This window comes from Chinchilla lanigera, unplaced genomic scaffold, assembly GCF_000276665.1.
Source record: "Chinchilla lanigera isolate Chin_1 unplaced genomic scaffold, ChiLan1.0 scaffold00053, whole genome shotgun sequence".
Classification (NCBI taxonomy): Eukaryota; Metazoa; Chordata; class Mammalia; order Rodentia; family Chinchillidae; genus Chinchilla; species Chinchilla lanigera.
In genome coordinates, this window is record NW_004955454.1 from 13366976 (window position 1) to 13383582 (window position 16607).

Sequence of the window (16607 nt, forward strand, 5' to 3'; positions counted from 1 at the left end):
GCGCGGCTGTGGACCGGCGGGGCCCGCGCGCGCAGGGCTGCGTCAGCCAGGGCGGGCAGAGCCGCGGGGTTTCCCCAGAGCTTCGTCTCCCACTTTCTCCAGTTTCTGTTCGTACAGGTCCTTCTGTTTACTCAGAAATCTAAAGCGTAAAAACTGAAGCTTAAATTTAAAGTTAATTATGTAACTGTGAAATTTACAAATAGCTAGACACAGCCAGGTACAGCGGTGTATTTTCCTAGGACGGGGAGGCAGGTCATTGTTTGAGCCCAGCGCGGGCGTGACCTGGTCAGACTCTTGTCTGAAGTGGAAAAAAGGAAAACAAAAAGAAGAAAAAATCTAGACTGTACCTAAAAGCACTTCTGATAAAAGACTAGGAAGTTCTTAACTGAGCAAGTAAATTTTTACTTACCAAGAAGGCATAACCATGTTCATATTTAATGTTACAGGCATAACAGGCCTACGAAGGAAAGAACAGCAGCAAAGTAAGAACGAGGCACAAAACAATGAATTCCATCCATCTAAAACAGGTCGTCATTTGAGGCTCACACAGAATTCTACGGTACAGTGTTAACGTGAGCTGTTTAAAGTACTCACACCGGAATGGTTCGATCATCTTGCCCTCCCAAATGTGTCCTGAAGACACAGAAGGCGCTCCAAGAGACTAAGCTGGGCAGGTAACCTTGTTTTCCTTTCTCAGTGCCCTTGCCTAATACCTAACTTCTCAGAGATGAGAAGGCAGATGGGAATGCGTAACATATGCGACTCTGGTAAGGGCAGTCTATGGCACAGATGCCCCACCATCCATTCCCGTATGCTCAGACTGTACTTTACTCATTTTCTATTTCTTAGCTACATATCTGCTCAGTTAATATACCTTTAAATATGTATCACCTCTATATAATATACCTGCATAGGTCAGTTTTGCCTAAATGTTCGTTGCATCCAATTCAAGTCTGGAATGAAAAATATGCTTGACAATCTGAATTTAGCCAGGTACGAAAGGCAAGAAAAATATATACACTCTAAGTGTATCTCACCACTGTCCTCATTCTAGCAACCAATCTATTGGGGGTTACAAAATTGTATCAGAATTTGAGAATACAACTTCCTTGGGATGTGAAATAGCTTTAAAGCAATTTGATCTTGGGGCAAAAAATAAAGCTGAAATTCCAGCATATTTAAGTATTTCATGAGTTCGATTCCCCGTACCGGAAAACAAACAAACAAACAAAAAAGAATATTGTCTCTTGCTTGAGCTCAATAATAGAGGACACGGGGCAATTCACTTGGGACCCCTCCTGTCTTGCAGGTGCTATTTCTATTCCCCAATAAACCTTTCCTCTCTTAAAATAGAAGACACAGCCACCGTAACCACAGCATTCTGTTGTAGCCTATATAGATAGGAAAGACTATTGCAGGACAAAAAGAGAAAGGAACATTTCCTTCCCCAATCTTCAGATATTCTGCCTGTTCCTTTACTCCTGTATCTGTCTGAACGCTGTTGCTACTACCACTTCTGAGGTTCAGGTCCTAACCCACTGCCATGTGTATCTTATCCCTTTTGCCTTCTTCCTGGTTATTGCTTCTCAGCGACCTTTTGACCTAACACTGGTCAAGCTTACTGGTTTTCCACATTTGCTCAAAACGTGCTAGTTTCTTCTTGGCATCCATAAACCTTTTCCAAGCCAGAAATTGAAAACAAATCTACCATACTCAAGGTCTGTGTTCTGTCCACAGAATATCACACATTGCTTCTAACTGATAAAATACAAGAATGTTTTCAATATAATGAAGGTTTCTCATAAATCTGCCAAGTAAATCCCCTGTACAGATAACCCGTGTGTATCCTTAGAACTTGACAGGTTTTTATATATCTAAAACAATTTTTCTGGGGGCTGGGGATTTAGCTCAGCGGCACAGCGCCTGCCTGGCAAGCACAAGGTCATGAGTTCGGTTCCCGGTACCGGAGAAAAACCAAAAATAAATAAATAAAACAATTTCTCTGGCTTTATGTTCAACTGACCTTTAGGAGAACAATATTTTGTTTTTTTTTTATTTTAAAGAGAAAAGAACAAAAACAAATTAACAAACACAAAGACATAAAAAACACAAAAACAATAAAAATGATACAAAATTTCAAACAAGATGATAGAAGATTAACAATGGTTGTAAGAGAACAGTACTTTCAATTTCTCAAAAAAACCTTCAATTTAAACAAAAGACTAATATAGTTCTTATGAAGCCCACATCTTTGTTCTTAAATTGATTATCTAGAAAGTAAAAATTAATCATATTCATTCAAAGGCTTTTCTGAAAAACCAAAGCTAACACAATTATCCCTTCCCAGATTTTTACATCAAAAGCCTAAAGATTAGTAATACTCACGCGTGTGGGCAGATATATTTGATATGTGAACTTCTGATACCTGCAAAGGCTTCTGCCCATCCATGCCTGGTGGAAAAACCATTTAAATGATGTTGTTAGATACCGTTTCAATTCCCAGTTAATCAGTACTAGAACACTATTTAATTTTGTGATGACAGGCTGGGCATGATGGTGCAGCCCTGTCATCTCAGCACCTGGGAAGCTGAGCCAGGAGGATCACTGGGTTTGAGGCCAGCCTGTACTACACAGTGAGACCCTGCCTCACAAAAAAAGAAATGGTGAGGATAAATATTAGCTTCTGACCATGTCTTAAAAGTGTGGGCCATTAATGCTACTAAAACAACACCATGAACCTAGAAACAACCCAAAGAGCTATTATTTAATCTACACCAATAGGTGACCTTCCATGGTTTCTGCACAGCAGTGTGTGCTCCTTCCCATATTTCCACAGGGCTTTGCAGTTTTCAAAATACTTATTTTCATCCCTTATAACTATGTGCTGTGCACCAGGCAAGACAGATAATGTAATTCAGGTTATACACAAAAAACCCTCTGAGGAATAAAGTAAATCAGTTACCTAACATCTCTGTGTGTTTACATTACAAAAAGCAACTTTAAGCAGGGCACAGTGGTGCACACCTGTAATCCCAGCACTTGGGAGGCTGAGGCAGGAGGACTGTATGAGTTCAAGGCCAGCCTGGGCTACATAGTGAGTGCAAAGCCAGTCTGAACTATACAGCAAGACCTTCTCTCAAAAAAAGGGCAACCTTAATTAATATTCTTTCTTGTGTATGCTGCAAAAATCTATACATGCTCAAAACAATATAGAAAAATGGAGAGAATAAAAATCACTGTAATTCTTCCAGCCAAAAATACTTAATTTTTGATGTATTTTCTGATTTTTCCCACATCTGTCAAATAAGAAACAGATGACAAATTTGACACAAATGGGGTCATACTACAGTTTTAAGCTTGTTTATATTTGACATTACATCTGATACAATTTTATATCTTATCTTTACTAATGGATAAAATAGAAGTAATTTAAGCCTTTCTTTTGTAAAACTGTCTAGAAATGAATGTTCATTACTCTTCTACTTTTGTTTTAATCCACCGTGCCCTAAGTGTTAAAGACACATAAAAAGATTCAAGACATCAGTATTTATAGTACTGTTATACAAACTCTATGTGCCAGGTTATTTTAGGCTTTCAGTGTGTGTTTGCTCATGTACATACGTGCAAGTTTATGTGTGTATGTCTGCTGTGTGTATATGTTTGTATACCTGTGTTAAAGATTTTACTCAGAAACTACAAAACATGCTGAAAGAAACTGAAGAGTTACATAGATGGAAATACATCCATGAATTAGAAAACATAGTATTTGAAAGATGATCAAATGGATCTACAGGGTCAATCTACATGAGACTCCCAGATGGTATACAGTCACTGACTGACACCAAATTAAAATTCATGTGGAAACTCAAAGAGACTTGGAATAATCAAAACAATACTGTTGAAGAACAAAGTTGGTGGACTAACATAGCTGCTACAAAATGACAGTAAGAAGCGGCCAGGGATCTAGCTCAGTGGTGCAAGCGCCTGCCTGGCAATCTGAAGGTCCTGAGTTCAATTCCTGGTACCAAATAAATAAACAAAATAAAATAAAACACCAAAATGACAGTAAGAACGACTATCGGTCTGGAATAAGGACAGATACAGAAGTCAACTGAAAATCCAGAAATAAACTCCCACATTTATTGCCAACCTAAAAGTCTGCACCAGCACAATCAATGAAGGAGTAGGGGGACAAATGACCATCCTCATACAACAGAATGAAGGTGGACTACCACCCAACTTCGTATGTAAAAATAAACTCGAAATAGACCAAAGACTTAAATACAGTTGATAAAAGTCCTACTCCTAGGAAAAAATATAAATCTTTGGGACCTTGAATTTAGAAATGATTTTTTTCAGATGACACTGAAGCACATGAACCATCAAAATTAAAAACAGTTGTGCTTCAAAGGATACTACCAAGAAAGTAAAAGGACAACTAAAGAATGGGAGAAGTATTTGCAAATGCTCTACCTAATAATAAAGGTCTAGTATCCATATATAGAATACTTAAACAGAAAGACTGTGCAATACATAAATGGGCAATAAAAAATAACTGTAGAGGTATGTTCCTGGATGGAAGATTAGTACTGAAAGAGGTCGATGCATCTCAAGTTGATCCTGAAGTCTAATAAAATCTTAATTAAAAAGCCTGGAAAGGACAAAAAGAATCACCATGTAACAGTCACAAACCAGCTAATAAGCTCTCCTCTGCCTGCCAGGCCAAGTGTGTAAACTTTGTAATAATTGTGTGACATTCTTGTAAGATTCTCAGAAATGGGGTAATGGTTACTATGGAAACCTAAAATGTACTTAAACGGCAGGTGAGACCCAGACTGGGGTGGACATCTTCTCTGGCTCCTGGTTAGAGACTGTCCGTCAGCCGGTTTAATAAAGCATTGTTTCTTTCTGCCTTTTCGTGTTTCTTGTGAGTGCCTTTCTTGTTCAATTCACTTGCGGTATCAATATGAATTAAGATGTGCTACGTACACATAGCAAGTCCCCGCAATGAATATAATCATTATGTACTGCAACCACGTACTAATAAAGTATTACAAATTTAAGAAAAAAAGAAACCTGGCATGATGGCACATGCCTGTAATCCCAGCACTTGGGAGGCTGAAGAAGGTGGATCAGCACGAGTTTGAGGCCAGCCTAGACTTCAGAGTGAGTTCAAGGCCAGTATGAACTACCTAGCAAGACCTTCTCTCTAAAAAAGAGAAGAGACAATATTTCACATTATGTTATAGCTAGCACTGCAGACAATACATTTACATTTTAATGGGCACATTAAACAACATTAATCAGCAATAATAAACACCTAGAATATGGGCTACCACTTCCAGATCATGGACCTAGACTAGAAACTATCATATAATCTAGGCACTCTCTGCTTTGGGGCATTAACATTTAGAGTCCTTTTCAACAAAGTGATCTAAGCAATATTTAAATTTTGTTAAAACTACAGCTACATTATAAAATGTTTTTTCCATGCTCATTGTCAGTGCCTATTTTGTGTATGCTGTTTTAGTGTCTATCTCTTCAGTTGCTAACTGTATCATTAGTGTATTTTCTATTTCAGGATTTCTGTTAATGACCTCAGGGATAACTAAGCCCTAAACATCGTGATATTATTTTAGCTAATTATAGCTTTGGGAATACACAGTAACTAAAAGTCATGTGTACAAAACAATTTTCCAACTATTTATTAGAGTCCAAATGGAACATATATTCAATTATGTTCCTCAAAACTTTATATAATTTACAGCACTTAACATGGCTGCCTAGGGTAGCTGACTGTCTTACTCCTTTATAAAGTAAAGTTTATACAATAGCAGCACAATTTGTAATAGCTAAATCCTGGCAGAGGCCTGTGTACCCATCAACAGCTAACTACATAAAGAAAATGTGGTATTTATATGCTGTATAATGAAATACTATTAGGCTATCTATAAAGGAGGACAAATTTGAGACACTAGTAGGAAAATGGATGCACCTAGAAGGTATAATGTTGAGTGAAATAAACCAGACACACACGCTGAAACACCATACGGCATCTCTCATCTGAATGAGGAAAAGTGCAAATAGAATAATACAGATGGACAGAAAGGGACAAGGGAGCCGGGCATGGTGGCACACACCTGTAACCTTGGCACTGGAGAAGCTGAGGCAAGAGGATTGCTGCAAGTTCAAGGCCAGCCTGGGCTACATAGCAAGACCCTATCTCAAAAATCAATCAAACAAACAACAACAAAAAGAAAGTGACAAAGGAACAGATCTCTTGCAACAGAGAAGTGGTCCAAGGGAACAAGGGACGGGGGATAGGTAGAATAAAGACATGCCATGGACAGGAACCTAATGACCTCAATGAATGTAAATACTATATGCCATAACATGAGCTAAGGTCAGTAAGAACAAGAATGAAAATGGGCTAGGGGAATTGGGGGGGAGGAGAAGGGGATTAAAAAGAGAGACAAGTTGTCATATGTACATGGAACCACTCCCCAAGATGACTGTGAACTGCATAAACTGCAAACTAATAAAAAAGTTGATAGAGAAGCAGCAACTTAAATCCATGATGACTAAAAAAAAAGAATAAGGTAAGATTGTAAATTTAATGTTAATTTTTAAGTTGTTCTTAACATATAAAACTCATACCATTTTCTTCATACCAAGTAGTTCTACACTGTCAGCTTTTAAAATTCTCATGGCCTTTTGTAGGTCTCATATATGCACATCTACATCTGACCAAGAATCAAAAAGCTGAAGTCCACTGTGGTAATGTGAGAAACCAGTGATGGCGAACCTTTCAGCGCTTTCAATGACACAAACAGCCCACTGCGGCACGCGCGCCACAGACTCGCCACCACTAACACATACGAAGGCCTTTTGCTCTTGGCCCTTTCTGGGATAAGAGAGGCTAATGTTGTTCCAATTATTCAACCCAAACATATGGACGACTGTAGCAGTATTTCATGTTAAATCTTAACTACTCATAATTCTATTTCTATCTGTGCCCAAAACTGTAAACCCAAAATTATTAATATTATTCATTTTTTTCTGTTAGAGACAGGGTCTTGATCACCCCATCCTCCTGCCTCAGCCTCCTCAGTGCTAAGAATTCAGGCATGGGCCACCACACAAGCTACTTCCCCAATATGTTTAGCCAAAAGCTCTAGCCCAATGGAATAATGAAAGAAAATACTTTAAAAAAATTTTTTTATTTTAATTAATTTATTTTTGCCTTTTTCTTTTTTTCTTTTTTTTTTTTTTTTTGTACTAGGAATCGAACTCAGGACCTTGCACTTGCCAGGCAGGCACTTGTGCCACTGAGCTATATCCCTGGCCCTATTTTTGCTTTTTTTTGAGACAGAGTCTCACTATTTAGTTCAGGCTGGACTTGAACTCACTATGTATCTCAGGCTGGCCTTGAACTTGCAGCGATCCTCCAGCCTCAGTCTCCCAAGTGCTGAGATTACAGGCATGCACCACCATGCCTGGCTGAAAATACTCTTTTTAAATGATAAAATATATTAAAAACAAAACTCGAATAAAAATTTTTAAAAAATTCTATATGTATGAAAGATAACAAAGAATAAGATACAGACTGTTTTCAGTGGATCTATAATCTAGTAGGAAAAACAATATAAATATAGCACCCTACCAATAAAAATATAAGCACTATAAACAAGCTGTGAAAATGTCAAAATATGGAAGAGTGGGACTAAGGGTACAACGCATTCGGAGGGCCTGCTTATTATGTGTGAGGCTCTGGGTGTGAGGAAGAGAGGAGGAAGAGGGGAGGAGGAGGAGAAAAGGAAGGATTTATAAAGCAGCTATGGGGGTGGAAAGAAAGGATTTATATAGAAGCTGTAAGATAAAGGCCACTCTTCCACACACGCACACAGAATAATGGGTTTAGTACATCTATGGTCAAATGACTTCTAACAAAGGACCTAAAACAATTCAACAGGAAAAGCAGTCTTTGAGGGTGGGAGTACAGCACAGGGGTAAAGTGCCTGCCTAGCATTCAGGAGGCCCCATGTTTGAACCCTGCATCAGAGAGGTGGGGTTAGGGGGGTCTTTTCAGCAAACATAGCTGAAGCAACTGCACATTCACAGAAGAATGCTGCTGGTCTCTTATACCACAGGTAAAGACTAACTCAAATTTAACCAAAGACCTAACTGTGAGAGCCAAGCTCCAAAACACTTAAAAAGAACAAGGTAACACTGAAGATCTTAGACGGGGGAATGATTTCTAGATATAACATGGAGAGCACAAACAACCAAAAAAAAAAAAAAAAGAAGAAGAAGAAAGAAAGAAAGAAAAAGGACAAACTGGCATTCATCAGGATTGAAAAGGAGAAAGCTACTGTGCTTCAAAAGACATTATCAAGAGTGTAAAAAGACAGCTCCTAGAGTGGAAGACAATAATTACAAGTCATATATTTGTTAGGAGTCCAGAATGAAGAATTCTCAAGCAAAACCTCTCAAAATCAACAATAAAAAGAACTCAATCTGAAAAACAGGCAAAGGATTTGAACAGATATTTCTTCAAAGATAACACAAATAGCCAAGAAGCCTATGAAAAGTTGCTCAACATTACAAGCCCTTAGGAAGTACAAATCAAAACTAGGAGGCCCAAGGGCAACCCAATTAAATGGCTACAACTTAAAAGACAAACGACAAGCGTTAATGAGGGTGGTGAGAAGTCGGGACCTTCCTGTCGGCTGGTAGGAACTACAAGGGAATAGCCATTCAGAAAATCATCAGAGTTCTTCAAAAGGTTAAACAGTTACCACTGACCCTGCAATTTTACCTCTCTAGAAAGCTGAACCCACAGTGCCGTGCAAAATATCGTACGTGAATGTCCACAGCACTACTCGTGATGCCCCGAAGTGCAAACAACCCAAATGACCATTAGCTAATTAAAATGCTTTTAAAGCTGTAGTGAGTATTGAATCCTGGGCCTTGCACATGAGAGGGAAGCACTCTACTACTGCGCTACACCCCCCAGCTGTTTTTTGTCGTTTTTGGTTTTTCCTGGTACTGGGAATTGAACTCAAAACCTCGCACTTGCCAGGCAGGCGCTGTGCCGCTGAGCTAAATCCCCAGCCCCCAATTTTTTTTTTTTTTTGGTTGTATTTTTTTTGGGGGGTACGATTTTCCCCCCAGCTGTTTTTGTGAGATACAGTATCAACTACGTCACCCACGCTGTCCTCAACCTTGTGATCATCCTGCTTCAACCTCTTCAACAGCTAGGATTACATGTGTCACCAAAATCAGTTCTCAATTTTTTTGGTACTGGGAATCAAACTTGGGACCTTGTGCTTGCCAGGCAGGCGCTGTGCCACTGATCAGCTCTCAATTTTTAAAACGTGGTATATTCATTCACCAAATTCAGTCATAAAAGGAATACAGTACCTACGTATGTTAAAATGCTGATTCATCTGAAAAAGTATGTATGCTTAGTAAAAGCTAGATGCCAAAGATTAAATAGTATCTGATCCCATTTATACAAAATATCCACAGAAACAGAAAGATGCCCTGTTGCCAAGGAGAGTGAGTAAGTAGCAGGCTAGTAAGTATGTTGTTTCTCTTTTAGAATGCTACAAATATTCTGGCATTAAAATATGGCCATAGTTGCACCAATGTGTAAATACGGTTTACTAAAAATTACTAAATTGTACACTTTAAAGGGGAATTTTGGGCCTGTTGGCACGTTTGTAACTCTAGCTACTAAGGAAGCTGAGGCAAAGAGGATAACAAATTTGAGTCCTGAGCAATGCAGCACGACTCTGTCACAAATGTAAAGAAACTAAAGAAAAGGAAAAAGTGCTGGCTGCAGCTCTCTGCAAGAGTGCTTCCCTAGCATGCATGAGGTCCTGGGCCCAATTCCTAGTTTTACAAAAAAAATCTTTTTCAGGTTGGCCAAGTACCGATGAAGGTACTTAGCAGCCCGAGGCAGGAAGACTACCCCGTCTTCAAACAGAAACAGGAAGGGCTGTCTGGTCCCCAGACTCACCCTGCAGAGCCAGTTTTTTCCTACCTTTAGTAAATATGAATCTCTGTCACCACTTATGCCTGCTTTGTTCAATTCTTTGTCCGGGACACAAAGGACCTAGAAATCACCTCTGGAAGACGACTCCAGCACCCCATAGCCCAGTAACGTCTTTGGCTTAGCCAGCCAGGAGAGCATGAGGTAGGACATTTTTGTTGGCTTGTTCTCTCTCTCTCCTCTTTTCTCTTCTCCCGATCTCGGTCCCTCCGTGGGTATGAGTCAGCAAGCCTGTGTACATAGTGCCGACCCCAGAGGATCCCTTTTTGTGCTCAGGGTCACCATTAGGCATTTGTCGTCCTGTCTCTTCATGACAGCCCACCCCACGTGTACGGTGCACTTTTAAATTTTTTCTCTCTTTTTTTCCTACTCTTACTGGATCCAAACTGACTCTGAAGAGCCTGTTTTTTTCCTACCTTTAATAAATGTGAAACTTTCACCCTTTAAAAAAAAAAAGGAGCGGGGCTGGGGATTTAGCTCAGCAGCACAGCGCCTGCCTGGCAAGCGCGAGGTCATGAGTTCAATTCCTGGTACTGGAAAAAAAACAAAAAAATTTTAAAAATTAAAAAAATAAAATTAAAAAAAAGGAGGGAGAAACTGAGCAAGTGCTGAGTGGTGAAGCCGTTGCCCACCACATACAAAGCCCCAGGTTCAATCCCTAGTACCACAAAAAGTAACAGAACTTTATACTATGCAAATTACATCCCAATAACTAATAACGAACAGTGACAGGCCAGAACTGAACTGCCAAACTTCGTTCTACACAAGCTATACTAGAATTTATATATATATATATAAACATCGGGATGACGGGTCGCCGTCTCAACTCCGCCAGTATTCGAAAATGCACTGCCAGGCCCTTCACTGTCTGGTTGTTTCTCACAAGTGTAATTCTCCAGACCAGGAACTTGTTACAAATGTGAACTCCTTAGTCCCCTTCCAGACCCACTAAACCACAAACCCTGGCAGTGGGCCCGCTGACGAAGTCTCTTTTTTAGCTTTTAATTTCTCTTAGTAGTGTTTGCAGTATATAATGGTACATTCATTGTGGGGAATTGGTACATGCATTTACAATCTCAATTCTTTTTTTCCTTCCCTTCCACCCTTTAAAAACTTTTTTTCACCAGGTTCATTTATTGTGTAAGTCCTTATATCAAGTTAATGATCACAAATACAGATTAACACCCAGGTCAGGCCCACTGATGGAGTCTTTGGGATGACTCTGATGCACACCAACCCGTAAGAATTAACGTCTCTCTACTGTTGTTTTCCGATCCACACCCTGACCTAGTTGTACTCTATGATTTTAAAGGTCCTCAGAGGTTTCCAGAATCTTTTTGACTGCAACCATGTTAATATAAAAGTAAACCTTTTGTATTAATACAAAAGTAAACCTAAGCTGGGCATGGTGGCGCACTCCTGTAACCTCAGCACTCAGGAGGCTGAGGCAGGAGGATCACTGCAAATCTGAGATCAGCCTGGGCTACAAAGTGAGCTCAAGGCCAGCCTGAAATGCATAGGGAGACTCTGCCTCAAAAAGTCCAAAAACAAACAAACAAACAAACAAACAAACAAAAAGTAAACCTAATTTGTGTTCATTCAGTCCTTTGGATAATTTTCAAGGTCAACTGAAAAATCTTATGATTTAAGAACTTTATAAAGCTTCAATTAAGTGGAAACTAATATTCAGAAGCTTAGATTCATCAGAATGCATTTCATTTTATTATTCAAAAAAATGAAAAGAAAAGCATAACACAGACATGGATGTGCAAGACTTATTAAAGTCTAAAGGGCCCATGCCCTAGGGCAAAACTCAGATGCTATAAACTCAATCTGCTTCTCAATTACACCGAGAAAGGACAGCAAAATACCGGATGCACTATTTCCCGTGTTCCCTCTCTACTAACGGGTGACCCTGTCCAGATTTGAACAAGAAATGCCATCCTCATTCCCACCGCCTAGCACATCATTCACACGAAATCTTCCTATAAACCCTCACCAGTCCTTCCAACCAACTGGCCAAGAGCAGCATGACCCAGCACGGGCTGGACCTAAACGACCGTCAGAATTTGAGGTGACAGAAAGTCAGATGAGTCGTTTCACTTATGAGTGACAAAACATGACTGCAAAAAACTATGCAAATATACTAAAATAAGCAAAAAGGAGCGATTAAAAAAAAACCAAGGAAAGGTAGTGAGAATAATGAACTTGGCTAATATCCATCCCCCAACAAATTTATGTCCACCAGGAACCACAGAATATCACCTTATCTGGAAATAGGCTCTTGGCAGATTTAATTAAGGATCTACAGAACAAGAAACCAAGAGTCTGCACTGATTTAACATTTTAAACGAATCCACACATACGCACTGAACTGTGAGGCTAGAATCCAGTACCTGGTGTCCTCGTGCTGTAGAGGGGGGCACACAGGTCAGAGGAGGGTATAAGATGGAGGCAGAGGTTAGCGGTACAGCACAAAGCATCAAGCCACAGAACACCAGGGGCTCTCAGAAACTGTAAGAAGCAAGCCACAGTCACAGAGGGAGTGCATGCAGCCTTGTAGACATCTTGATTTTGGACTTCTGACATATTTAACTGTGACGATAAAATAGTAGTGACAGGCCAGAACTGAACTGCCAAACTTCACTACTATTTTATGATTTTTAGTATCACTATTATATTTCTCGTTTCTTGAGACAGGGCCTCACTGTGTAATTCAGACTGGCCTTGAGCCCACTATGCAGCCTCAACTCACAGCGATCCTCTTGCCTCAGACCCCTGAGTGCTGGGATTATACACATGCACCACCACGCCCAGCCACTTCTCCTATTTTAAATCTTTTATTTTGTGAAAATGCGTTACGGTAGCCCTAGAAAATTAAAAAACTTGGGTGTCGGATGCTGTTTGTATGTCTTTGCCCTTTACTCACTGATTTGTTCAACAAATTCTGCCAGGGCACACCCTACACTGTTCAGCACCCACAACTACATTTCCTGTTTCAGATGAATTTTATATTGTGTGAATTTATCTCCATAATTCTTTTTTTGGTACCAGGAATTGAACTCAGGATCTTGTGCTTACCAGGCAGGCACAGTGCAGCTAAGCTATCTCCCGGGTCCCTCATAATTTTTTTTACAGTTTTTGCCTGCAGAGACTTTATATACTAGTGAGATATCCTTGTCCACAAATTCCAGTTTTTGCTTAAGGTAGGTGGAAGATTTTCCCACCTCGAGCAAAGGATCTAAACCACATTCTGTAATTCCCTTGGCTCTTCATTTTAGAAAGACTAGCAAACTTATTTAAGGTCACAAAACATATCCATGTTGCCAATCCTATTATTATCTTCAGTCCTCACCTTGTTTGACCTCTCAGTAAAATCTAAGCCAATCAGTTCTTAACTTTTAAAAATTCTTTCCTATGCTTTTATAATCTCCTTGGCCTAGAAAATCTCAAGAGACGGGCGACACGGACCAGTAATTCCCGGAATACATCGAGGCCTGGGCATAAAGGTGGTGACGGTGCTGCCGCCGCTGCACGAGCAGGGCCAGGCTTCCCACCCGACCCTCCCTCTTTCCGCAGTCCCCTTCACTGAAACTTACCAGATACCACACGCAGAAGGTGGAAGGAAGGGTCTTCACCTTCGAAGCGCAGCTGCGGGGCGGCACAGCCGGACGAGGGACACACCAGAGTTGCACTACTGGCCAGAAGTGCCAGGTGAGGAGTCACATTCCCCACAGGAATTACAAATACGGAAAGGGAGAAGGCTGCAGCCCCGTGGTGTGGGCTAACACTGGAGTAAGCGGTGTAAGCTCCAAGATTTTCAATATTTACAAAGGTCAACAGCACTAGAAACACATGTCCGCAGCATGTTCCCTGAGCTAGCCACTGGAAGCGCCTGGAAGGAAGAACTGAAGCCATCATCGAGCACACACAGCACCCAGGTCTTGGTCCCTAAATACCATTCTCTGCCAGAAGCAACCAAGGATTCTCAGGAAAATGACTGGGTCAGGACTGGAGAAGGAAAACACGACTGGGGCTGGGGGGCTGGACCAACAGCTGCGTGCTTCAGAAATGATGAGGCAACGTCCAAAGGTCCCTAAGGGCCAGCCTGAAGGTATCCCCACCAGTCAAATGTAAGACAATCCAGCATCAAAATTAACGAAAAATTTAACAAGACTGTAAACCTCAGAGTTAAGCAAGAACCCAAGAGTCTATAATGATTTAACAATTTCAAGTGAAAATATACACACACAGTAAGTAAGGGAGAACAGAAAGCTTTGCCCCATGAGAGCGCAGGAAGAATAACCTACAGTGAAGAAATTTTTTTTTTAAAAAAATCACATCTTAGGGGCTGGGGATTTAGCTCAGCGGCAAAAGCGCCTGCCTGGCAAGCGCAAGGTCGTGAGTTCGGTTCCCGGTACCGGAGAAAAACCAAAAAAAAAAAAAAAAAAAAAAAAAATCACATCTTGCCTTTCAATACTTAAACGTCACAAGGTATCTGGTGTCGAGGCTTACACAGAGATGTCCTCATGGTGTGCAGGGGTTGGATGGTGACCAGTTACGGAGGCTTACAGCAGCATTAGAAGGTGAGGTCCGCTTAGCAAAGGCAGGGTGTGAGAGGCACGGCCTGAAAGGGTTACCTCAGTTCCAGCACCTCCCTTGATGTCTCTCTGCTTCCTGGACGCCATGATGGAAGCAGCTTGCTCCTCTAGGACGCCCCTCTGCCACGCCACCCTGCCTTAGGGCCACCAGACCACGGACCGGAACCTCTACCAACCGCAAGCCAACATGACCCTCTCCTTTAACTTGTAGGTGTCGGGTGTGCATCTTGGTGATGAGGACAGTGACCCACGACAGCTGCCAACTTATCACAGTGATAAACTCTGCTGAGAACCATTAACAGGCGCTCAATCCATGGGTACAAACGTGATGAGCAGAAGATACCTTCCTAATATCATGGCAGCTCCCTAGAAAATACTGTAATATTTTACATATATAAACGTTTTGAATTTCGTTTCATAATTACTGATTTTACTGTAGAGGAACCCAGCAGACATCACCATAACCAAGTAATGAAATACACCACCAACGATGGGATGAAAGTCAACCAAGTGTGGGCCTCGCCGTGCCCTGCAACACCCACAGTACCACTTTTACCATGTTCCTGCCAAACACTTACACATCACAGGAAGGTATCAGATAAATCCAAAGGGAAGGACAATGGACAAAGTAACTGACCTGAGCTCTTAAAAAGTGTCAAGTCAGGGAAGACAAGGAAGGTCTGTCTCAGACTAAAGAAACATGGTAACTAAAGGTAACGAGCGACTCCGGCTTGGAACCTGGACCAGACACAGCACATTACTGCACTGGGTCAAATCAAGGAAATGCGAATGGAGTTGGTGGATCGGGCAGTACTATTACGTGGAAGTGTTCTTGCACTTAAAAATACACTTAAATATTAAAGAGTAACGAGGCAACATGTCTGCAATGTATTGTATTGCATTTTTTTTTTTTTTTGAGACAAGGTCTTCCTATGCAGTTCAGGCTGGCCTCGAGCTCACTTTTTAGCCCAGGCTAGTCTTGAACTAGGCAAGTTCAAGACTGCTGGAATTACAGGCGTGCGCCACCATGCCTGGCTCGAAGAATCTAGTATTAATGAAACAATTCTTTATTTAAGTAAGTTTTCAGTGCTGAGGTTTGCACCCAGGGCCTCATGAGGTTTGCACCTTTGGGCTGGAGGTATACCACTGAGGTATACCTCCAGCCCAAAGGAGTTCTATAAATCTGAAAATATCTCAGCCAGGAGGGGTGGTGCAGGATTGCACTCTGAGAGGTTGAGGCAGGAAGATCACAACTTCAAGAACAGCCTGGGCAACTCAGACTTTTGCAAAATAAAATTAAATTAAATAAACAAGTAAAGGGCTTGCAGATGTAAGTGACTGTGAAGACCCCATATGACAATCCCCCATATGACAAAAAATAAAGTATTTTAAATTAAGCTTTTTGAACCAACCACTGAGCCACATCTCCTTTTTTATTTTTATTTTTAAATTGTATCTTCCTAAATTGCCCAGGTTGACCTCAAACTTATAATCCTTCTGCCCCAACCTCCCAAGTAGCTGGGATTATAGGCATATACCAGCATGTTGAGCAATTCGTTTTTTAAAATGCTAAGAAAACATTATGGCATTAATTCATTATCTATTTATTTTTGAGACACAGTCTCTCTATGTGGTTCAGGAAATCTGGCTGTGCTGCAACTTGGAGAACTAGCCTATTATCACTTTTTTTTTTTTTTGGTTGGACTGGTCCTTCAGGCCCAGAAGCTCTCATTATGGACAAGGTAACAAGGTAGTGAGGGGCTGGGGATTTAGCTCAGCGGCAAAAGCGCCTGCCTGGCAAGCACAAGGTCGTGAGTTCGGTTCCCGGTACCGGAGAAAAACCAAAACCAAAAAAAAAAAAAAAAAGAAACTGTTCCTAGTGAGCTGAACAAGAATGGGTCATTGAAAGTAAACAGCTTCCAGGTGCCCCGAGCCCTGCTTCTGGTGGA

At 40.9% G+C, this 16607-nt stretch overlaps 1 protein-coding gene across 1 annotated transcript in view; it reads right to left on the minus strand.

Annotated features, from left to right (window-relative positions):
• Positions 1-16607, minus strand: part of Lypla1 (lysophospholipase I) — a gene marked incomplete at its 5' end in the record, with an annotated part of 28260 nt that overhangs the window by 10125 nt on the left and 1528 nt on the right. The window contains 2 exon segments of the mRNA XM_005396070.2: positions 410-457; positions 2386-2451. Of these exon segments, the coding sequence (XP_005396127.2) occupies positions 410-457; positions 2386-2451 (114 nt within the window).